Source organism: Danio aesculapii, chromosome 5, assembly GCF_903798145.1.
Source record: "Danio aesculapii chromosome 5, fDanAes4.1, whole genome shotgun sequence".
NCBI lineage: Eukaryota > Metazoa > Chordata > Actinopteri > Cypriniformes > Danionidae > Danio > Danio aesculapii.
In genome coordinates, this window is record NC_079439.1 from 35,344,814 (window position 1) to 35,371,059 (window position 26,246).

The window sequence follows — 26,246 nt, forward strand, 5'->3', positions numbered from 1 at the left end:
AATTATGCAGGGGAAAATTGGGGTCAGAGCAATCCATAACATTTCAAAGCTCATCTGGTTACTATACACACACACAAGGCACTCTCAACAAATCAAGACATCATACTAAACCATCTCGCCCAATATAAGCATAATAAACACGTCAAATTGCTGCTCATTCAGATATTGATGCTATATTCCATCTTCTGTCTGCCGGCTAAACAGCATATTTGCAACTAATTTGAGTGATACAATCATCTGATTCATTAACAATTCATGCACAGACAGCGCACAGCTATACTTTTCTTTTTTGCCATGGTAAAAGGTTCAAAATATTAATGATTTATTTGCTTAGATTTGAAAAGTATGTTGCGAAGGTAAACGCATCGAGCGGTTATAATATCCCCAAGCAATTTTTTCCACATTCGCATGGTTTTACTCCAGGAAACAGACACAGCGCTTGAATCATTACACTCTATCTTTTTCTCTTTCTGTCCTCTTTCAGTGACATTTCTGCGAGTTAAAATATTCATAATGCTTTTTTCTGTCTGTGTGGCTCCGTGCAGAAGAAAAGGAATCAAGAAATGGAGGAGGGAAAGAGAACTCACAGGAAGGAGAGTGAAGTGTGTGTTTGGTGAAGAAGAATGAACAGGAGGCAGGAATACTGTGATGGAGAGATGGAGGGCAGCGGAGAGGGCAGAAAGTGGAGGGGTGTCTTTGAACACCTGTCTGTTCACCTCTTTCCCATCAAGACGAGAGAAGAATGGAAAGGATCTCCTACAGACTTCAAAGGGAGAAACTCAGGGGGAAAGTGTAATTTGTGTGAACACACACACTCAAAACATGCTGACAAGATTCAAAGGTTTGGGATGAAAAATCCACATACTTACTCACATGACTGTGAAGAACGTTTGAATGTTAACCGCCTGTTACTCTTCCTGAGAAGATTCAGCTCTCGCATATTGACATCGTTTTTTTTTTTCTTTACTTTTTTTTTCTGGTGATCGTCAAGAACTTTGAATTTTAATCACCTGATACTCTTCCCGGGGAGCTTCATTTTTTTAATCTGATCTCTACAACAAAATAAATTGAATATTCTGGTTTAAGAAGAATAAAAAACAATGGTTTTAGATTAGAATATCATTCATTTTCCATTTTCACATCTGGGGTCACCGCAGCAGAATGAACCACCAACTTATCCAGCATATGTTTTACACAGCGGAGGCCCTTCCAGCCATAATCCAGTACTGGGAAACATCCATACACACTCACTCACACACATACACTACAACCAATTTAGCTTATTAAATTCACCTATATACGCATATCTTTGGAGTGTGGGAAACCGGACCACCCGGAGAATACCATGCCAACATGTGAAGAACATCCAAACTCCACATAGAAATGCCAACCAGCTGGAACTCGAACCAGAGACCTTCTTGCTGTGAGGTGACAGTGCTAACCATTTAGCCACTGTGTTGCCCAGAATAAAATACAGCTTTATTTTGAATAACGTAAACTTCTTTATTCACCATAACAGCATTACTTTATAACTATTACTTTATTTATTTGTACTTATTATACCAGTATTGCGCATACATAAAACAAATGCCACAACCTATATTTGTATGACACCATGATCTGACTATATATTGCAAGACTAATGCACGTGAAAAGAGCATGTGTGAACATCAAATCTGATTTAAAGCTTGTGACATAAACCTGCACATCAACCTGAGCACTTTATTTAATGTTCACGTGAACACTATTCTAAGGTGAATCAATCAAAATGAAAAGTAAAACAAAAATTGTGCATGTAAACACAGGTGATGCGCTTATTAGACAACTGAGGTACAACATACTAATACAGTGTGTACCTTTTAAAACGTCTTGTTATGCTAATAAAAAAAGAATTGTATACTTGAGAGCAGCAGTGCTTAAATTACAAAAATTGGATGCAATAAATAGCCCATTTTTCATGTCCTGTGTAAATATGTATGGTGGTTATAACCCCGAGATTCAGTAAACAGATTTCATTTAAAAAGACTAAATACAATTTGGACCCTAAAGGGATAGTTCACCCAAAAATGACATTTACTCACAATTTATTCAAATTCAAGTGTTTCCATGCCTTTTCCAGCAGAAAAAAATAAGTTATTTTGAAAAATGCTAGAAACCTGTAACCATTGACTTCAATAGTAGGAAACACTATGTTTGTCAATAGTTAAAGTTAAGCGTAAATGATAACTATCCCTTTAATTGGATCTCTAATAATAATAATAATAATAATATAATAATAATAATAATAATAATAATAATAATATAATAATAACAACAACATTCACCTTATATAAATAAACATTTAAAACTATTATTTATTTATAATTTATTATATTATTATTATAAGTTCCTAATTCAATCAAACATGTAACATTTCCGTGTCCTAAGAGTAAAGCTAGATGAAGACATTGGCAGGGATCCCCTGAGGGTACAGAGGTGACGCTGCATCAGTGTGGATGAGGTTTCGTCACCTATTTTCACTGTGTTCTAGAATTCAGTTACAGAAGGAAAAGCCAAGTTTGAAGAGCAGCTCAGAGAAAGTGACACCTGAGGGGGGAAGCAGCTCTACAGTCTCCAACTCACTCCCTGAGACACAGTACGTGTCACACGTGTGTCGATGTTCAAAAGCAGTGTGCAGAGGCAGAGAAATGAGTCACCAGCAGAGCTGTACGCAAAACTAAGAACATCCAACTAGAGCCAGATACAGCGGACCCGATTCAACACATAATCTGTCTTTTCAAACATTGCCAATGTACCTTTAGTAGTCATTATTCAAAACAAACCAGGAATTATTCTTTTTCTGACTAGCAAAAGAAATCCCCTAAACTAAATAGATGTACTCTCACATGTCATGTTTCCTTTTCTTGAGAAAAGAAGGTTGCCATGACATATACACAAGTAGTAAGTCAAAAAGATTACAATAGAGACGAGGCAAAACATTACATTACAGTTGACAGCGTGAAAAGGGAACAAAAAGACAAGTGTTCACACTGATAAAATCACAGGGATCATATTTGATAAATCAAAGGTAATAGAACTTCAGCTTAAAGCAGATTTGCACTCAAAATGAAAATGGGTCGTGCATTTGAAGTGTGATGTGGTTTATATTGCAAAGCAACTTATATAACTACTAATGTCAAGAAATCAGAACAAGTACAAAACTTTTGGATTGGTGCTAAATGAGACAGACATGAGCATTTGTATAGTTCATTTCCCAAAGTGCTAAATTCAGTTTCCCTTTTAATAAATGGATTTAGTCTTGACCTTGATATTAAGCTGTTTTTAGAAACATGATAGAACAAACCAAAAACATACTGGTATCAGCATCAGCTTTCATTATGTATTGAAAAATATCAGTTTAATACATGCAAAAATACAATATCACAAGCGGATACTAACATCATTGCTCTCAGTGCAGTTACAGTACATTTAAAGGAATTGTAGATTGAATGGGTTGAATTGGATATTTATAGGCCTAAGAAATGTTTTACTTTGTTTAGGGCTATCAGTAGCCTATTCTACATATTGTGTTTGAATGAAATTATACAATGTGTCTTTTTACATCGTGTGTGTGTGTGTCTGTCTGTGTGCTTGTCCTTGTATTTGACACAGCCTAATGTAGAGTCTGGCACAACTTCTTTTGTAGGAACTCTTCCATACATTTCAAGGGTGGCAGTCCTACAGAATTTGTTCTGATTAAAAACTCACTAGCTTTCGTATATCTCTTAGATCTTGGATAGCTTGTTTAGATGTGTTTGGTTAAGGTTGAAGCAGAAATATGTAGGACTATAGCTTTCCAGCACCAAATTGACCACCTCTGAAAGCAGAGCTCTATCGTAACATTTTTTATAAGAGCACTTGCGCTCCTAATCAAAAGGATTTAGGAGCACAGTCAAAATTTAGGAGCGCATACAATTTTTTTCCCCCTTAAATGTCGCAATATTGTTGTGCTACATAACATCCAAAAGTATGAAAAGCATTTCTTAATAAAAAATTAAGAAAGAAAATCATGCACTAATTTTATATGCAGAAATACAAAATGTACAGATGTCATAGTGTAGTGCTGAAAAATATTTAAAGGACCATTCATAAATAAAACTTCTGTCAATATTTTAACCACCCTAATGTCAGGGGTATCATTTCTGCGCATCTGACATCATTGTAATAGCTAGGGTTGATATCTGTTTTTCTTATAAAGCAAAAGTAATGGAATGGAATGAGTGATGGAAAATGTTCACACAGCTCTAAAAGAGGCACTGATTAAATTATTCTTGTCTATACCTCATTTTATCGTTTTTTTTTTAATAAGAACTATAATTATAATAAATTAACAATAATAATAAATCAACATCTGTGTCCAACAAACTGCATTAACAACAATTATTCACTTAACATAAATTTTAAACAAAATAATAGTGAGCCTTTTATATATATATACATATATATATATATATATATATATATATATATATATATATATATATATATATATATATATATATATATATATATATATATATATATAATTATATATATATATACTTATTCGCTTGTTTTATCTTGACCTGGTGAAGCACTTCAACGTGACCGATCGTTTCTCTCTCAAAAAATAACACAAAGGCATTTAATATGACTTAAATTAGACTTTAAATCATTTAACTGATCGCGTCAATCGGTTAAACATTAATAATCATAGATGTCATCTCGAGCACAGAGAAACATGTTGATCAGTGGGCTTCACTTCTGTTGAGAGATATGTGTGTTCACTTGTTCAGAAGAGAAGCACCAGCAGCCCAACTGTTCACCATCAGGACTCAATCATGTGCGCCTGCACATGAGTCTAAAGCTGGATGTGACAGACAGGGCTTGTTCAAGCGTCGTCAGAAAAGTGCCCCCAAAAGTTAGTCTTGAATTGTGTTTTATGCTGAGGTCATCTGACAGTTATGCTTAAGTTTGTTGCAGCCAAATAATGGTTGTGGCTACAAAGCGCTAACATCACTGTTGATGGGTAACATACAGTTGAAGTCAGAATTATTAGACCCCCTGTTTATTTTTTTCCCCAATATCTGTTTAACGAAGAGAAGATTTTTTTTCTAAACATAATAGTTTTAATAACTCATTTCAGTTAAAAACTCATTCATCAGTAAATAATATTTGACTAGATATTTTACAAGACACTTCTATACACCTTAAAGTGACTTTTAAAGGCTTAACTAGGTTAATTAGGTTAACTAGGCAGGTTTGGGTAATTAGGCAAGTTATTGTATAACAATGGTTTGTTCTGTAGACTATCGGAAAAAATATAGCTTAAATTGGCTAATAATTTTGACCTTAAAATGGTTTTTAAAAAATGTTAAACTGTTTTTATTCTACCCTAAATAAAACAAATAAGACTTTCTCAAGAAGAAAAAATATGATCAGACATACTGTGAAAATTTTCTTGCTCTGTTAAACATCATTTAGGAATTAAAAAAAGAAAAAAAAAAAAATCAAAAGGAGGCTAATAATTCTGACTTCAACTGTATATGTATGGTAATTTAGTTGCAGTTTTTTAATTTTTCAATCAGGTCAGTTGCACACGTGCACCTTAATATTTTTCCTGGTCGTACACAGTAGGTTTTGGTAGCAAATGCGACTAAAATGGTTGCACTGTAGGGCCCTGCCTGAAAGAGTTTTAAATGCATCACAGCTGAAAAGACACACAGCCTTAAAGGGATATTCCACCCCAGAACATCCAAACAGTTTTTCTAAATTACTCAAACTTACATAATTTCCAGCCTTTCAAACTATCTTTCTTTTGTGTAACATAAAGTTCCTTTTTATCTCTCTGCACTGGCTACCGATTGCAGCTTCCATGAAGTTCAAGACATTGATGCTATTTTACAAAGCAGCCACGGGCTCTGCATTTACCCTTCTGCTTCTGCTTGCTCATGAGTCTACAAGCCCTACAGAACCCAAAGATTGACAACAGAGCTTTGTCTTGTGGTACAATTACAGCGAGAATTCAGAATGCAGAACACCTGGCAAAGTCCCTGATCTCTCCCATCATCACTTAACTTCATCCTGCTGGAATGTGTATATGTATAGTACTTTTCTGTCTGAAATCATAATTTGCCTCTTGATGATACACAGCTTATTGTACTTCTCATTTGTATTAAACTCAAAACTGTAACTTACAAAAAAAAAAAGGAATAAATCTAAGAAGTATCAACAAAAGAAAAAACAAACACTAATGAAAACACTAAGGAAAAAAATCCTCTCTGGTGTATAAAATAATGTCACAAAGATTTAGAATCACATGCGGCTGAGCAAATGAAGACAGAATGCTCAGTTTTGGGGGAAAAATCCCCTTAAGCTGTTTTAAGATGGTCGTCTGGCAAAGCAAAGCATTAATTAGTTTGACAAGTGCCCAAACAGCTTTATAACAAGTCAAACGGACCATAACCAGCTAAAAAAACATTGATGCTGTTTAAATAAAGTTCAGAGTAATTTAATAATGCTTTAAGCTACCAATAGACTGCAGCATTCTAAGCTTCATTTAACATATTTAAAAATATTCACATCTTTTCTGCAGATCTGTGCTGATTTTCTCTCAAAGTCAGCTCTGAAAACAAAATGCGCAGATTTCCACAAAGAGTAATCCAAGAGCAAAACAAGATGATTAACAGAGATGATTAGTACACTAATGGAGGCTATTAAAGCGAGAGAGAGAGGCGCAGAATGAGAAGGAGTTGAGGATATGAGCGAGAAAAGTGTTCAAAATGGACAGAAATGACATTCAAGCAAACACAGATGCAATGTCGAAGCCACAAAGCTGGATTAAGATGAATCTTTCACACCTCTAATGTCTCAATAAGGTACTCACACAACACATGTATGCTTGAGCTCAATTTCACCTCCATGACACTGGACTGATATTAATGCACTTATTCACTTAAGACATCTTTCATCTCAACATCCGCCCTCTCTTCCCTTCATTCTCCACTTACTTTTTATGCGTCTCATATTTCTTAGCAATATTAAACTCCAATGACACCCATCGTCAGCATTACGGGAAGTGCACTCATTGTCTTGCCTGAATTTTTGTGTGTCTGCCTGAGGAAGAATTATGGAGGGGCCACTCATGATCTACGCAGAAAATGGATGCTCTTTGTTAAGAAGCCATAATTCACGGTGCTATAATTGATCGGGGAGTGTGAGGATTTACAACCAGAAAGAAGGGAAGAAATAAAAGAGAGAGTGCTGATAGAGAATACAAAGTGATATAAAAAAGAAGTCAATGTGTCTAAATAGGACATGATAATGATCTCTCATCTCCACTGTCATATCTTCTGTGCGAAGTGTGAATGAGCTCCCCAGTGACAACAGAGTCAGTTTAACACTTTTTTCTATCTGATTAAATCAGATTTTTAGAGTGAATAAGACAACGTCCCTGAATGATGCTGTCAATGACAGAGCTCAGCTTAAATGTGCATAGATTTAAGCAGTGTTTCAGACTCATTCTCTTAATCAAGAAGCTAAAAGGCTGTATTTGCCAGCACAGGTCACAGAGTGTACATGCTCTTGACACATAACGGCCTTTGTGCTCACAGCAGCACAGGTCTAAATTTGGCCTGTGTCAAGACTTGTGCTGTACTCCCTCTCTGTTGCACAATATGCACAATACTCTACGTTCAAGACAAAGGCTATGAATAAGAGAAGTCTACAAATAGCAATTTGAGCTCTGAAGTCAAGGAATAATTACATTTCCTTTATGTCGACAGTAAAAAAAAATTCTGCTTTTAACAAACATTTATTTATCATGTTTGCCTAAACTGACAACAAGATTACACCTTATAGTAAATCTAAAACAAATATATCATACTTATAATACAGGGGGAAAATAATAACACTATTTTATCAAATTGTAAATCATGCCATTTCTATATCGGGTTTTATACAGGAATCCTAAAGGTGATTTCAATACCTTTTTAAGACTATTTAAAGACCCTCAGAATATTTTAAGACCTCATCGCCACTTCAAGTTCTAATCAGTATCAAACCTTTAACTTAAACAGTTTTTAACAAACAGTTGAAGTTAATTAAATCAATGGAGCACAACCATGCAACAGAACTCGGATAAGCTCAGAAGTAACAAAGCTTGAAATAATAAATTACGTTGTTGTTTTCAGCGACAGGCTTCAGCCACTGTCTAAACTTGCCTTTCTCCAACCAGGTGTACAGTTGATGTCAGAATTATTAGCCCCCATGAATTATTGGCCCCCCTGTTTATTTCCCCCCCCCCCCCAATTTCTGTTTAACAGAGAGAAGTTTTTTTCAACACATTTCTAAACATATTAGTTTTCATTTCTAATAACTGATTTATTTTATCTTTGCCTTGATGACAGTAAATAATATTTGACTAGATATTTTTCAAGACACTTCTATACAGCCTAAAGTGACATTTAAAGGCTTAACTAGGTTAATTAGGTTAACTAGGCAAGTTATTGTATAACAATGGTTTGTTCTGTAGACTATCGAAAAAAACAATTAGCTTAAAGGGGCTACTAATTTTGACCTTAAAAATGCTTTAAAAAAATAAAAACTGCTTTTATTCTAGCCGAAATAAAAAAATAAGACTTTCTCCAGAAGAAAAAATATTATCAGACATACTGTGAAATTTCCTTGTTCTGTTAAACGTCATTTGGGAAATATTTTAAAAAGAAAAAAAATTCAAAGGGGGCTAATAATTCTGACTTCAACTGTATGTAAACGTACATTTTCCTCTTTTACCATCTGCTTCGCTTATGGTTTTACTACACGTGGAGAGCGTCACATTACCTACCCGTGTTTGTCGCAAATTACATGACAACATACCCGGAAGGGACATGATGGTGGGGAACAAAATTGGTGGAAGGAAAAAAAAAACTGGGTGAAAAAAAATAAAAACTGGGTGGGAGAAAAAAAAACAGAGTGATAGGAAAACATATTTTAAAGTTTTTTTTTTGCGTTCCCTCGCAAAGATGTTTTGCGTTATATCGCAAAGATACAAGAGAATTTTGGCAAAACGTGAGGGTTTACATCAGGGGTGTCCAAACTCGGTCCTGGAGGGCCGGTGTCCTGCAGATTTTAGCTCCAACTTGCCCCAACACACCTGCAAGGATGTTTCTAGAAAGCCCAGTAAGAGCTTGATTAGCTAGCCCAGGTGTGTCTGATTGGCATTGAAACTAAACTTTGCAGGACACCGGCCCTCCAGGACCGAGCTTGGACATGCCTGGTTTACATGAATGAAGTGAACAGGAAGTGTTTGTGGAGAAACAGTATTGCGAGATAAAGCAAAACATCTTTGCAAGGGAACGCAAAACATCTTTGCGAGATAACGTAAAACATCTTTGTGAGGCAACGCAAAACATCTTTGCGAGATAACGTAAAACATCTTTGTGAGGCAACGCAAAACATCTTTGCGAGGGAATGCAAAAAAACTTAAAAATATGTTTTCCTATCACTGTTTATTTCTCCCAGCCAGTTTTTTTTTTCTTCCACCTATTTTTTCCCCCCATCATCACGTCCCTTCCGGGTCTCCGTAACAACACCCACACAAAGAAGCTTGGCCGGACGGCCCCGGCCTGAACCAATTCGTTGGATCGAGCACGCCGTTGGTAATATTAGGAGCAAAAGAAAACAAATTTACCAAACAAAATTTAAGACCTCGTAAAAACGCAATAAAGACGTTTTAATACCTTTTAAGGGCCTCAATTTTCTCATAATTGAATTATCAACTTTTAATACTTTTTAAGACCCTGCAAACACCCTGTATATACTAGGTCTTTATACAAGCTATAATGGTGCCTTTTATACTTTAAGATGATAGTCTTTTGCAAAATGATGATCATAATTGCAGGGTCTGTGGCGTGTGAAGGAGCAATTGTTTAGACAGCATTCAATTCACAAATTCTGAACAGAACAGTAGTTTTGGACAACGTTTTTTAAGCCATTTTCCTCATCAGGATTTCTGGCTCATCCATACACTTAGACAAAACCTGACTTGTGCACATACAGAATGAAAATCACACACTGTCTGCAACACAAAGCTGCTGGAGCTGCAACAATTAAGTGAAGATTACCACAGTTTGCCATCACTGCCCAAACCAAAGAGTTTTTTAAAGCATCTGACAGTCAGTCCTGCCCCATTTCAAGAGCCTGATGTTCAATCACAACAAAAAACTGAATCTCTAACTTAAATTGAACACTTGAATTTATTTGGTCCAAAAAAAAAGCTCTGATGGTGTGAATTTGAATAGTGTCTTGATTCAGAACCAAAAAAAAAACCCACCTTGTAGGATACATTTACACACACACACACACGCACACGCACACACACACGCACAAACGCGCACACACACACACACACACACACACACACACACACACACACATGCAAACACACACAAAGATATAAACATAACATAAAAACGCCGGACCAATTGGAGTGGTTTTGAGATCGACCATAACTTGACGTAGAAGTGCGGTCCCCCCGCCCATCAATATTGATTGACAGGCACGCACATCCTCAGTTTGTTGTTCCACGGCCGCCATTTTCGGCGTGTGAGTCAAAGCGATGTCACCAAAGGAACACCCTTGCTCTATTTTTGGACGTAAGGCTCATTGGGCTCAACACAAGAGCCTTCATTGTTATTGAGATTTTTCATTTAGTGGCCATTTGGACTGATTACACAATGAATGCAACATATCAAGATTCGGGCCATTAAACAGCTGATCCACAGAGTCTTTCAGCACTCTCTCTGAAAACATTCGATTGATCTCGGCCGGCGGATCAACATTCACCACATGCATGTTGGCTCTCATCTGCGCCAGTGTTTGTAACTTTAGGTGGGTTTGCAAATCTGTGTACTTTTCATTGTGTCTTCCTTAAACTTCAACTGTTTGCATTTCCCGCAGTCACAGAAGCTTCCTGTCAACTCACCTACTGTAGGTGCGGCAGTAAAGTGTGAGCGCGTTGCCTTGTGTGCGCATTCCTCCATTGGAAATAGCGAACTTGTCTTACTTAAAGCCTCAGTCAAAGTTAATCCAGTGTGCGTGGTTATTAGTTTCGGTGTACAAGCTCAGAACTTTAAACTAGCACACAGTTGGCATAACTTTGTTTTGTTGTTGCAGTTTTGATCTGTGCAGAAAAACAGTGTTGAGAAGCCTTTACGATTAATTAACTGTGACGAATTAAACCGCTGTTAACAGTGAAACCGGTTAATCACTGCAGCCCTATACGGATAATGCATGCATCGTTACATAGTGGCTGTAAAACTGTACAAATACACAAATGATTTTGTAACTACCACTCTGACATACTCTGGCACATTAGGAATATTGATTCCTCAACAGTAGTCTCTGCTTGGTCTGTGTCTGGGTCGTACATATACAACTGAATGCTGGTCCTCTCACTCATGTTGCTTCTCTCTGTCTGTCTGTCTGTTGCCATACACAAAGCAAAGGAGCTCTTGGCTCCGCCTCCTTGTTAAGTTGGACGACAGTGTTTCCTCTAGGATTTGTTCCAGCTGTGGCAGCAGACCTTTTGCACAGATCCACCAACTACCTATGGCGTTATTTCAATGACAAATGTTGTGAGCATAACCTAGCCATATGTTTAAACATGCTAAAGGTGCTATTAACATTGAGACCAAGGCAAAATTTTTTATGTCATACTATACTGTCCTGCTGTGTTATCTAGTAAGCATCATGCAAGCAACATGCTGCCGGAGTAGAAATTTCTCATTGAGTTTATGTTGCTAAAGTATTTAATTGTTGCTAGGGCATAGCTAGGAAGCATTAAGGCAATTTGTGATTGGTGATTTGGTGCCTTGAGTCAAATGTGGGCTCAGGCCTTATGTTTATAAGACCTTCAATCCAAGGATATATGAACTGTTCATTACAATTATAATATAGTACTTGTAATATTACATGTACTTTTATACAAGTAAACAAAGAAAATAAACAAAGAAAAATCCTTCTGGATTTATAGAACTTACAGACACCTTAAAAAAGGGAGAGGATGATTTCATTGATGTCCCACATCAAAGGACTCTCTCAATACATGACCTTCCTACTGCATGGCTAAAAATCTCTTTAATATATAAATGTGTATTGGTAAGCAACTAATCAAGCATTTTTCACTGCTATATCTCTTTGATTCACTGGGTCAAAAACAATGAAAAACTCTAATAAACTTTCCTGTTTATTTGATGTTCAACCTCTTTCGTGTCGTCTTCGTCCCCCACATTTCTATTGATCATATCTGATGAACTACCAAAATGAAAGCAAACTGATCGACTTCACAATCACTGCTGTCTGTCCTTTGTGAAGTGCAATGTTCGCAGGTCTTGTGGTTATCTCTCAAAAAATATTTAACTTGCAGGTATAAAAATTCAGACTTTTGCAGTAAATCTAATTAACAATGGACCGATAACATCATGCAGGTAAATTAAAGAATCTGCAACTCTATTTCAGATAGAAAATGGTGAATGGTGAGACTTCCATTCAGCAACAACCCTAAGTGAAAACAGCCAACAAAACATTGTAAAACTTGCATTGTAAAAATGTGTGTCATGCGTGTTTTTTTTTTTTTCATGTGCATCAACACCATATATTGACAGTTCACGCATATATTAATTTAGCTGGAAACTGAATGTCAATATTAATTTTGCCAGCACCATGCTACATACATTTTACCACAGAATAGGTCCGTTCTAACTCCTATTTTTATTGATTAACCATGTATGCAATTTGTGTATGAGATTGTTAAATGTTAATATTTTACTGCTGTTTTCTGGTTTTTGTGCTATTTTCCTAAGTCCAATGCAGGTTAATTTAACAAACAGCACAGAGGCAACCCCTTAAAATGTTAACATAATAAAAAGGATTATTATATGACCATTAATTTAAGCCTAAAAGTTGAACAATAAATGTATGTAATGTGTTCCTAAAGAGGTGGTCCACTACGATATCATAATTGAAATTTTAATTGATGTGTAGTGTAGCTGTGTGAACACACAATCTCTGAATGTATTACGCTCAAAGTTTAATGCAAAGGGAGACATTGGCTTTTACAGAGTTAGCTTAGCAAAGCCTACAGCAAACAAGGTTGGGGATTCCAAAAATACATCTGGGTTAGTGAGATCACAAAAGCTTCAGGTTACGCGCATTCACCATGAGCATACACCCTGTGCAGCAAAGGGGTGTGGCCAGAGGCGCTGTAATGTTATAGCAGAGAAAGCTAAAATGTCGTCTAAACACTGCTATTTTCACAGAGCTTCTTCTGTTTCTGTATTTAGGCTTCCAAAGGACACGACACAAAGAAAGAAGTGCTTACAATTTAGTTTTAATTATGTTCCAGATAATTATAAAATATATAGCTCTAGCATTTGACAAAAGACAGCTTCCAGAATCTCTCCCAGTTCAGTGCTGGATTGGGCTAAAAACTCCTCAAAGAAAGAGCAGCTCCAACCACAATAGATGAAGCTGTGGATTGTGTATTTTTATTTGTTAAAATCGATCTGTTACGTGCACAGTTCCTAATGTTAACGGTATGTTGTAGCAAGGACGTAAACAAAGATGTAAACAATAAGAAATGCTGTTTGACACCGCTAACAATCTGGCTACAAACTCATATTTATCCGTCAAACCACTGTAAACACCCACAGACTTCACCAGCGCAGCACTTTACCTGCATTCTACATCTCAAATAACAAACTCGCAAAAGATATGAGAACATTTTGTATTACTTACACATGCTTATTCTGAATATATGTGAAAGACACTTGTCCGATTTTATTTTAGAGAGCAGGCATGTGTTTTAGCTGTGTCCTTTTTATTTTCTGTCTGATTCAGGCTCAAACTGATACCGCTAACAGCTAAACTGACTGACAGTATTTACACAGCAGAGGCACAGCACGTGCTATTAGAGACGTGACACTTTCCTGGTGATGTGAAGCTGATCCGCGAATCACAGCACATTATGTTAGCTGACCAATCAGAGCATTTTAAGGGTGGGCCTTTCGGAGGAACTAGGAAATATGTCGTTTTCATGTTAGCAGAGTAGCAGTATATAATCAAAGTAAGAAATTTGAAAAAATAACATGATTTTTTACAGATGAAGCATGAGCACACATTGCTTTGCATCTTATAAACAGAAGCAAGCCTTAAAAATACACCACCCTTTTCTTAAAGGACCACCCCTTTAAGAAAACTGTGCTTGTCAAGTCATTGGAATCTTTCAAAAAAAAAAAATCTAAAAAATCAGTGCAAAGTACTTCAAAGCAACAAAACTAATTTAACTCAAACCCCAAAAAAGTGCATGCTGCAAAACAAAAAGAAGAAAAATCAATACATCAATTTAAGTCAGCTTCTAAAATATCGGTAGACCTGTACTTTTGAGCCCAAGCAGTTTTCAATATTGGCACAGACTGCAGTCCTAGAGTGAAATGGGAGGGCAAGCTCGATTTTTCAAAACTCCATAACTCCCTTGAGCCTTCAGGGGAAGTGTTTGATGACACTGAGGGTCAAGGGTAAGGAAGAAAAATTGAGTCATGAGGGAATTTGACTGGTTAAAATGAACATGATGTAAGCTTTATCTAATTCTCCAGGGTAAACACTGTCCATGTGTGTGAAAAACAGACAGGGCAACTTTACACAGACACTATAGACACGGCCTGGTACTCTGGTCCCTGTCTCAGCCGGTGGGGATTAAGCAGAACAGGACATTATAGAAAGCACTAATGGAATGCAGCAAACAAAGAGTGCATGCACAGAAATAGGGTCTTCAAGTTCACACTTGACTAAACCAAACTGTATGTCTCTTTGATGTTAATCTACTTAACATGGAAAAGACAATGAGAATCTATTTCCATGTGTAAGTATGCCCTGGAGCACAAGCGCCTCACTTGGCCACACCAGTAGAGGAGATGTGGCAACATTAGAAACAACTGTATCTTCATCCACTTTCCCAAAGGCCCAAATGATGCCACATCCATCTGTCATCTTGCATCCACTGCACCAATTTATGACCCCACACACAGTATATGTGTGTGCTAGAATCCTTTAAATTCCCTGTACATCCCCTCTTTCTCTCTCTCTCTCTGTATTTTAGCAGAGAACAACAAGCCAGTCGCTGCTGCTCTTCTCATTACGCACACAGAGGAACAAAACTCTCACGCAGACCAACAAACACAATAATGATTTTAGTTTAAACCTCTCCGCAGGTTAAGAGCTTGATTATAGAGCTTTGGCTGTCAAAAGCCATTTTGGCTTGCAAAAATGGTAAACACAGCAATTTGGCCTTTCTTGTTGATTTGATTCCAGCTCGCTACATGGAGTAGAAGAAAAGCAGAAAGAAGGAGAAGGCACTGTTTATCCACTGACGATGTGGAGGTAGATGTTTGTACTCTAATTCAAAGCTTTTGGTTCCTGTGTTGGACCAACAAATACATCTGAGTAAGGGACAATGCACAATCAGCCAGGCATTGCAGCACAATGAATTCTGACAGGTTTGGCTCATGCGATGTGTACGGCTGACTGTGTGACTCACTACAGGTTTGATTGGACTGCAAGGCGAACCATTCAGAAATTAAATTGGAAATATGAAATGAGTTAGCATACAGAACTGCAGTTTGAAATTCAGAAGAAAAACACGATTAATTGGAATTCAGTCAAATTGTTTTCAAAGTCCCTTTCAGGCATTTTGTTACATTTGTTCTATTATTTGTCATCTTAGATCAGTGGCTCTTAAAATTTTAAACCAGCGACCCCAATGTAAGATCGTCAAGAACTCGCGACACCCCACTACCAAAGCATATACAAACAATAAAAATAACTTTTTTTAAGCTGTTCACAATATTTTAACTATATTTACTATACATTACAGGGCTGGAAATTAACATTTTTGCTTGGTAGCACTGGTTCTCCTAACCACCAATTATCGCAGATCACAGATTTATTACATTTGAAATCAACACTAATCAAAACTAACAAGCAAAAAAAAATATATATATGCATGCGTGAGGAAAATATGTCTCAATGAATCCTGTTATCACAAGAAAATTAATTTTTATAACATAATTAAGTGACCAAAATATATCACGGACGGACCGCATACCGGCCGAGCACGCACTGCTTGACATGAATTCATTAATGAATCTGTTAACGATAACTGTGCTGTGTTCTCACATCTGGTGTCTGATATTGCACAGAAGCTTTTGACATATACGTTATTATTTGCATACGTCATTTTAATAGCAATACCAGTCTTTTCATGAGCTGCAATATTAGTTTATTCTTAGTCAGTGCAAGCCCCTTTGCGGTGGTGAACGTGGTGTTATATTTTACATATAGCTGCCACTTGTACAGCTGACAGCGTCTGGCGATTAAATGAAGGATGAAACAGAAACTCTCGTGCTTAAAATGTGTAGATGTGGCAAACAGTTACCTAAAAATTCCGTCCCACAGACTTTACAGTGAATGCTTTAGTTATTTTCATAGCGGACTTGAAGCCAATGGAAGTCTTTTATCCACCCTTCGAAAAATGTAGATGGTGGATTAACATTCACTACATGATCAGTAATCAGATGTGCCATTATTTGTAGCTTTAGGTGTTTCTAAGACAAAATCTGTCAGTGTTGTCTTCATTCTCAATGTGTCTTCCACACATTTTCGCAGTTGTAGCTCATGTCATCTGAAGACAGGAGGCGTTGACTGAGTGATTGACAGCTGATTTTAACCAATCCATTCGTGTTCAGTTCTTAGAGCAGTGGGCCAATAAGAAGAGCGCGAAGGCGGGGCAAGCGCTTCGGGCTTTGTTTACTGCGGCAAGTTGACATGACAAGTTTTAAACTGTTCCTAAAGGCTGCGTTTAAAGTACAAAGATGCATTCTGCCTGAATGTGTCCTAAATCCTTTATGAATTTATCAGTAATATCTTTTAAAAAATCTGAAAATATTAGCTTTCACTTGTAATACTGAAAAATATTTATTATAATCACTGAAAATTACAAAATGTTTAAATCACTCTTGCGACCCCTTTGAAATTATTCTGCAACCCCCAGTTTGAGAACCACTGTCTTAGATCTTAGTAAGTATGTGCATATAGGGAATATTCTATTGAGTTTGAAGACTTTCATGTGTATTAGTAAATTATTAGTAGACTATCATTGTCAGGGTTAAAGAATAGGTTGAGATGTAAGCAATCCTAAAGTCAGTAGAATATCTGTTTGGAGCCCATTCTAAAATTCTTTGGAGATATACAGCAATTATTAAGTGTAATATTCTCATGTCTGCCTGACTTATTGTCAAGAAAATGTCTGGAGATCATCTAAATAATGTCAACTGCAGCAGCTATGGAAAATAATTATCAGCACATCTATGGAGATATATTATGTAGTAGCACTGAGGTATCTGACTACCAGAAACAGGTATATTGCTACCAGAAACAGGTATATTGCTCTCACACCTTTTTTTTTATTGGGGGAATACTTGTCCTGAAGGGGTGGTCCACTATCATATCATATTTTAAACTTTAGTTGATGTGTAATGTAGCTGTGTGAACATAAACAACATCTCTGAATGCAATGCGCTCTAAGTTTAATGCAAGTTGAGACATTGGATTTTACAGAGTTAACTTAGCAAAGCCTACAGCAAACGAAGTTTGGGGACTACAAAAAAATAAATCCAGGCTAGAGATATCACAAATGCTTGAGGTTACATGCATTCACCATGCACCAAAGAGGCGTAGCCAGAGGCGCTGTAATGTTATAGCAGAGAAAGCTAAAATGTTGTCCAAATGCTGCTATTTCCACAGAGCTTGTTCTGTTTCTTTATTTGGCTTTACTAAGGATGTAAACAAGGATGTAAACAATGGGAAATGTGTTTGGCATCGCTAACAATTTAGCTACAAATTCAAATTCATATGTGAAAGACACTTGTCAGATTTGATCTTAGAGAGCAGGCATGAGGTTCAGCTGTGTCAGAGGTCATTTTCTCTCTGATTCAGTCACAAACTGATACGGCTAACAGCTACTCTGACTGACAGTATTTACACAGCGCAAAAGTGCATACTTGTAGCGGCGTGATGCTTTTCCTGGTGACATGGAGCCGATCCGCAAATCAGAGCACATTATGTTAGCTGACCAATCAGAGCCTCTTTAAGGTGGGCCTTTTAGAGGAACTAAGAAAATATGACTTATTATATGTCGTTTTCATGTTAGCTGAGTAGCAGTATATAATTAAAGGAAGATACATGAAAAAATAACGTGATTTTCTAGTGAATTATGAGCACACATTGCTTTGCATCTTATACTGTAAACACAACCGAATCATTAAAAATACCGTCTGGACTACCCCTTTAAACAACCAGATGCCTTTACACATGTCCTTTTGCATTTGAAATTACTAATTGTCAACCAAGTAACCAAGTATTCAGTGGTGTGATACACACAGAAAAAGATGCAATTGTTTGGGTGTCTGTAGTTAAGAGTGTGTACAGGTGTTGGCAGCTTTTTACACTAATAATTAAAAAAAAAAATCACAGTTTATCCTCACAGGCTTCATCTGTCACATAAACAAACACTCAACTCACCAAGCCAGTATTCTCCAGTGATTTTGCCAAATCCTTCCCTATACGAGTCCCACTCCCTGAAGAAGTTCACAGACCCATCTTCCCTCCGCTGAATCACCTGTTACACACACACACGCACAGAAAACACATACAGAATTATTCATAACCAAATTTAAAAAAAGGACACAATTGTCTGATTAAAATAGACAGTTGTTTGGATTGTTAGTGGATTGCATGACAGCAGATATGATGTTTTTGTTTAAATGGCTTCATGCAAAGGGGAACCGGTTGTGCTCTATTATAGATGTGTGTGCTTTGAATAAGATAAGCCTACTGTACGATGTTAGCACTCTTCCTCAGTGTAAATCCACGATATGAGAGAATGATTAAATCAAACTCTCTCGGCAGAGACTGATATGAGACTTGAACAAACATGATGATGGAAAAGCTCAGCATCCAGATCTCAGGAATAATCATTTAATGAGGTATGATATCTTGATCTAGTCTAGAATGACTCAAAAAAGCAGGACTTAGTGCTTGTAATCCTTTTGCGTATAGACAAATCCACATTCTGTACAGTGCCATGGAAAAGTTTGAGTTCATTTGTGAAAATGCTATGATTTTGCATAGTTCCTATCAGAGTGAAAATCTGATTTGAAAAAAATGATCAAATATAAGAATGCCTGTAAAATAATTTAAAATTAAATGGCAGCAGCATTTGAACTGGACTTGAAAAGTTTGAACTAAACTAAAATGAACAACTTTAGATAAATATGGCACATTCCTGGGTCTACATCTTTTACTGGAATAATAGTTCTACCAAAGTTGGTCAAATTGAAATTGTTGATAAAAATGTCAATTAGCATGTAACGGGTCGAGATCAGGTAGTAATCAAGAGCTCACCCTGGGAAAGGAGGAAAAGGGGGAGATGGGGTGCTGGGGGATTCTTCAAGTGTATCTGTCTGTGGACTGCAAGACAGGAGCGTAAAATGAAGGGGTGTAACTTGTAGTTAGTCAGAGTGGTGTAACCATGCAAGATGTTGTTGGGAAGATGGTGGAAATACTTAACAGAGAACATTTTCACCATGTTTTCTACAAATTTATCCACAATTTATTTGATATATGATTATATCGATTCATTTAGCAACTCCACCATGCAACTCGCTGACTTCTTCATTCTTTTGTCATGACAGTTTGCCCCGGGGTTGCATATAACAGTACAATGGTGAGCGCATCCATTATGAAAGTCTCTGCAACCTGCGGATGTATGTTAAAAACTGTGATGGTTGGGTTTAGGTGTGACAATCACCAAGGACCTAGGCTTTGCAGATCACTGGAAAACCTGCATTATCATGCATTACAATTCTGCCACTATATGAAATACAAATCCCAGAAGTCATTGTTTACCACCTGCACAGATCTCTTATCATATCACATGCTCCTCTTCAAATTAGTTTATAATGAAACTTCACTTAAATAATTGAAAGCCAGTGTTAATACACCCAGAAAGGTAAAGTGCTTGTTTAAAATGTTGCTCAAAGACAAAAAGTTTGAAAACATTCTGGTGTTAGCTTTTATCTGTAATGCAACAATAAGATTCCGCCATATTTTCCAATGTCCTGGGGCTATTGTGTTTTCCAGTCAGGCTAGCAAAATCTATCTCCAACCCATCCCGTCAGGCTATTTTATTGGATGGAAAAATATATTTCAATTAGAAATGCACTGATTGACTGACCAAGGACCGGAATTAGATGATTTTTTAAATGACCGGTCTGAACGGTAAACGGACTATCTGGTCCAGTCTGTTAGTAGCGGCGTACACATCGTTGCCATAGAGATGCCCGTACTTACACTCACAGCCGCATACTGTATAACGTCATCAGCGCTGAACTTGTCCACAGTGTGTGAAAGTGGCTCTATGTTGGCGATTTGTAGCCATGACCACTACGTTTGACTCAAAAAACTTAATCATAACTGTGAAATGACCTCTCGACAGTTCAGACTCAAAGTAACAATAGGTGAAACTTTTCTGACGATGTGGGAACAGAGTTTTTTTAATCCCAGTCTCAAGACAGAGAACGTCTGGACTGGCGCTCCTCACCTGAACAGGTACTAAACAGAGCTGCATCTCCTCTCACATCTACTGATCATCACAGCTCCTTTGACAGCACTCGAGACATCTCTGCTTATTAATGATTAACTGAATAATGCGGTCAGTTAAACGGCTAAAATGTATTTTAGATTCAACTTTAGATTAGATTCAACTTTATTGTCATTACACATGTACAAGTACAAGGAAACGAAATGCAGTAAGTTTTGTTAAACATTTTTCTTTCATAATTGTGTTTAGAGAGAGAGAAAACATCAGTGATGTTGAAGTTGTCAGGAAATGCTTTATTAGAACAAGATCATATAAAACCTGAAAATAAGTATATACAGTATAAAACAACAATACAAAGCTATACATATATAAAATTGTTATATTTTATTTCATAATTGCAAGTATATGCTTATCATTGGATATTGTAAAACGATAAAAATATAAAGTTATATACAGTGGACAATTAGGTTTTGTTTGTGTTTTAAAAGCAGTTTGTGGGAAACTGATGTTGATTTTTTAATTGATGATTTATTATTATTATTGTTATTATTCATTTATTATTGTTGTGGTTCTTAACCATCGGATTCAGAAAAAATCCGAATTGGCAAGTGAACACACGTACAATATCATCAAGAAAATTGCAATTGGAGAATCTCTAATTTCAATATTTTCAGTATTAATATTATCAGCAATGAGACATGACGTTCCAGCTGTGCTGCTGACATGGTTGCAATGCAACTATGCCACAATAACAACTGTTAAATAGCATTTCTGTGTTTAATTGCTTGTTTTATTCTATACTGAAATGTCCAGCACTAAATTATTAGCCCACCTGTTAATTTTCTTCCCCATTTCTGTTTAACGGAGAGATTTTTTCCAACACATTTCTAAACATAATAGTTTTAATAACTCATTTCTAATAACTGATTTCTTTCATCTTTACCATGATGACAGTAAATAATATTTGACTGGATATTTTTCAAGACACTTCTATACAGCTTAAAGTGACATTAAAAGGCTTAACTAGGTTAATTAGGTTAACTAGGCAGGTTAGGGTAATTAGGCAAGTTATTGTATAACGATGGTTTGTTCTGTAGACTATCAAAAAAAATAGCTTACAGGGGCTAATAATTTTGACCTTAAAATGGATTTAAAAAAATAAAAACTGCTTTTATTCTAGTCAAAATAAAACAAATAAGACTTTCTTCCGAGAAAAAAAATATTATCAGACATACTGTGAAAATTTCCTTGCTTTGTTAAACATCATTTGGGAAATATTAAAAAAAGAAAAAAAAAATTCAAAGAGGGGGCTAAAAATTCTGATTTCAACTGTATATAGCCGCTGCCAGCAGCAGTAATGCGGTCGATGTACCGGTCTGTTGTGGTAAAGAAGAAGCTGAGCCGAAAGGAAAAGCTCTCGATTTACTGGTCAATCTACGTTTCTACTCTCACCTATGGTCATGAGCTTTGGGTCATGACCGAAAGGACAAGATCTCGAATACAAGCAGCCAAAATGAGTTTCCTTCGCAGGGTGGCAGGGCGCACCCTTATAGGTTAGGAGCTCTGTCACCCAAGAGGAGCTCGGAGTAGAGCTGCTTCTCCTCCACACTGAGAGAAGTCAGCTGAGGTGGCTCAGGCATCTGTTTCGGATGCCTCCTGGACACCTACCTAGGGAGGTATTCCAGGCATGTCCCTCCGAGAGGAGGTCTCGAGGAAAACCCAGGACACGCTGGAGAACTATATCTTTCAGCTGGTCTGGGAACACCTCAGAAGCCCCCTGGAGGAGCTCGAAGGAAGTGTCTGGGGAGAGGGAAGTCTGGGGTTCTCTCCTGAAACTGCTGCCCCTGCAACCCAGCCCCGGAAAAACAGATGGAAATGAATGAATGAATGAATGAATTAATATATATATATAGGTGATATAACTTTTTTATTTAGAAATGGTTTGCATTTCTTTTTTTTATTAAATAATGTCTTTCTTTTTTGGGCTACTTAAATTTATTTTAAGGTATCAAAATCTGAAGAGGGCAGCACGTGGCGCAGTGGGTAGCACTGTCACCTCACAGCAACAAGGTCGCAAGAAGTCCAAAGACATGCGCTATAGGTGAATTGGGTGAGCTAAATTGTCTGAAGTATTTGTGTGTAAATGGGAGTGTATGAGTGTTTCCCAGCTGGAAGGGCATCCGCTGCGTAAAACATATGTTGGCGGTTCATTCTGCTGTGGCAACCAAAAATTTATAATGGGACTAAGCCTAAAAGAAAATGAATGAATGAAAAATCTGAAGAGTGCCTGCCTGGGCAACAAGGAATATAAAATTTTGTGAGCCCAGGGATGAGGAACCCTATCCCCTAATTTCAACAAAACAATGTTGCCAATACATGTTTATAAACTCACTCAGGTGTTAACAGTAACACAAAGCACAAAACATTGAATATTTGTTTAAAATGGTGCTCAAGGGTAAAACATTGTTTATAGTGCCAACAAACAGTCAAGCAAAATAAGAAGGACAATTAAATTACAGTTCAGAATCAAACTCAAAGGACACTGAAGACAATGCACATCAAGAAAGTGCACATGTGGACGTGAACAGAATAAAACAGATCAAATGTGTATGACAGCCCATAATGAGTCTGTCAAAATCACTGTCACTTGCAAACTTGAGGTTTTGAGTGTGTGTGTGAGACATTTTATGTTTGTTTTCTATGGCGCAGAGGGGCATTCAGTGCAATATGGTAATCAGAAAAAACACTCAGGGGTCTGTGTTGGTTCTTCTGCATTATCTGTAATCCCTCTGGGTAAATAGCAGGCTTTCAAAACTGATAATTACTTTAATTTGACTGATGCATTGGAAAAAAGTTTGAAGCCTGTTACCAACCAATTTGCAGCACACTCTGTATTAATTACACATTCTGTCGAGTCTATCAGAGGGATTTTAGTGTCAAATTTGGGTGTAAAACACAATTTTATAGAACTGGATTGCTCATGACATGACAAAAAGTGAAGCCACCTTGCCATTATATTATGATGTATTTTATTAAATTATTAATAGTATTCATTCATTCATTTTCCTTCAGCTTTGTCCCTTTATTCATCAGGGGTCGCCACAGTGGAATAAACCTCCAACTTATTCAGCATATGTTTTACACATATTCTTGAGATTTCATTGGGACAACTTAATTTTTTATGTTCGTTTCACATAAATTTGTTAAAAGTGTTAGGTTAACTTTATCAATTTGTGTTAGGAAAACATGAATGAATTGTGTGGAACCCTGCATTTTTTACAGTGTATGTGGGATTTGAAGATCAGAATCATATCTGTTTAGCGGAGACACATTACTGTGGTCAAATGTACTGTAAATGGATCCAGGATCAAACTATTTTATATATATAGAGAGAGATAAATTGAAAAGAGAAGAATCATTTTGTTGTAAACCTCTTTGTCCACTCATTTTGAACACATATTTTATGTAGACGGGGCTTTACAGCAAGAAGATCAACTGGCCTTGGCTGGGTCAGTGGGCATTTCTGTGCAGAGTTTCCATGTTCTCCTCATGTTCACATAGGTTTCCTCTGGGTGATCCGGTTTCCCCCACAAGTCCAAAGACATGTGGTACAGGTGAATTGGGTAAGCTAAAATGGCCATAGTGTATGTGTGTGAATGAGTGTGTATGGATGTTTCCCAGTGATGGGTTGCAGCTGGAAGGGCATCTGCTGCATAAAACATGTGCTGGATAAGTTGGCAGTTCATTCTGCTGTGGGGACCCCAGATTAATAAAAGGACTAAGCAAAAGAATTTTAAATAAATGAATTAATTATGCGTCGACAGTTGTCAAGTGTGAGCACAACTTGCTTTTCTTGATATAGTTGTTTATAGACAAATTTTTGAATGTACTATAATTGCAGTTGTATATAGACCAAATAATGGTTTTAAAAAGATATAAAGATTTAAAACATGTAATGCAGGTGAATGTATAAGCAGGTGGATTATGCTTTCTGCTGAAATTTTATATGGAAGAGGGAACAGGGTTGATCCAGTACAGGATGACAGCCGTCAGTCATTTTAAAGGTTTGTCTCTCTCCCGCCCTGTAGCTGCCCTAGAGGCTCCTGGGAGATCAATCCTGCCAGCACAGAACTAAGGCAGACATTGCTGTCAAGGTTGAAATTACGCATGCATCCACACACACATACAATCATGCTAGGGTGTTATCTTCCCTTTTCTCCACAGATCCAAGTCAGGCAAGGTCAAAGGGGCATTGACCATCACTGTCTAACAATAGTGCCAGTGGAGGCAGAGAGAGGGAGAGAAAGGTAGAGAGACTGGATGCATTAAAAGGTGAAATCTGAATCTGCTGACCCCTTTCTAGTTATCATTGTCACCTCACAGCTGTCAAGAATGAAAGCACATGAACATAAAAGAACAATAGCTTCAATTTGTAATGCAGAGGTTTGCCCATAATATCTGTGGTTAGTTTGTGCTGGTTCTCCACTGAGTGCAGATCTCTTAATTTTAGCCATAAATGTAATTTCTAGCATTTTTAACTTGTCATCATATGCATATCAATGCAAACGCTGATGGTATTTTCATAAATGTTTAGCAGTTTATATCCTAAAGACTAACACATTAAAACTTTTAAGCTTGAGAAAAGGATATAGTTAAAATAAGTTTGATAATGGGTTGACTATGAGGCTTAGTATTAAGTTTTCTGAAGTAACACACTGACTACGTTTACATCAGTAATCAAGTTATTTGCCTTAATCTGAATAAGACAATAATATGATTAGGGAGTTTACATGAGTTGCTTTTTGAATGAGTTGCCATTTTACATGTTATAGCATATAGATCGACTAACGTCTTTGCTTCACCACGCTCTCCAATGTTTCCTCTGGAGTTTCATGTAATTTCACGTGTCTCATTTTTATTTTTTGGCTTTAACTGCAGTTAAGCAGTTTCACTTTCACTCAGAAACAATTCATTCATGCACGCGTGACAAACTGAGGTATTGGATGCATGGAGTAAGAACTGGTGGAAGAGTGTTGTTTTAATGGAATTAGAATTTTCGCATGCCAAACAGAAAGAAAAAAAACGTCTGCATTTCACAATGTGGGTGTCTGTGGTCCTTTACTGACTCTGTAAGTGCAGAGAATAGTGTCAAACAGCCACGTGTGTATGGAATGTTCTGCGGCGAAAAGTCATACATGATGATAATAGTCGAATTAAAGTAATCAAAAATTGTTGTTTACATGGTGCGCTCTTAATCAAAGTTTGGTCTTAATTGTACTAAACACAGAGTATTTTGTCCACCTAAACATATTCATTAATTCTGATTGAGAAGAGATCCAAAGTCAAGCCTTTATTAACTCTCAAATCATAATAGAAGAGTTTATTTTAAATCTATTTAAAATAAATAATCTATTTAAAATTCAAATCTATTTAAATCTATTTTAAATCTATCTTGTGTGTACTGTATGTGTCTGCTGGTTAATAGCGGCAGGGCTGGTCGAAAGGAGTGTGG

The 26,246-nt window shown here is 36.9% G+C and overlaps 1 protein-coding gene across 1 annotated transcript in view; it reads right to left on the reverse strand.

Annotated features, from left to right (window-relative positions):
* Positions 1-26,246, reverse strand: part of fibcd1b (fibrinogen C domain containing 1b) — a 74,104-nt gene that overhangs the window by 12,902 nt on the left and 34,956 nt on the right. The window contains 1 exon segment of the mRNA XM_056456801.1: positions 18,655-18,751. Within this exon segment, the coding sequence (XP_056312776.1) occupies positions 18,655-18,751 (97 nt within the window).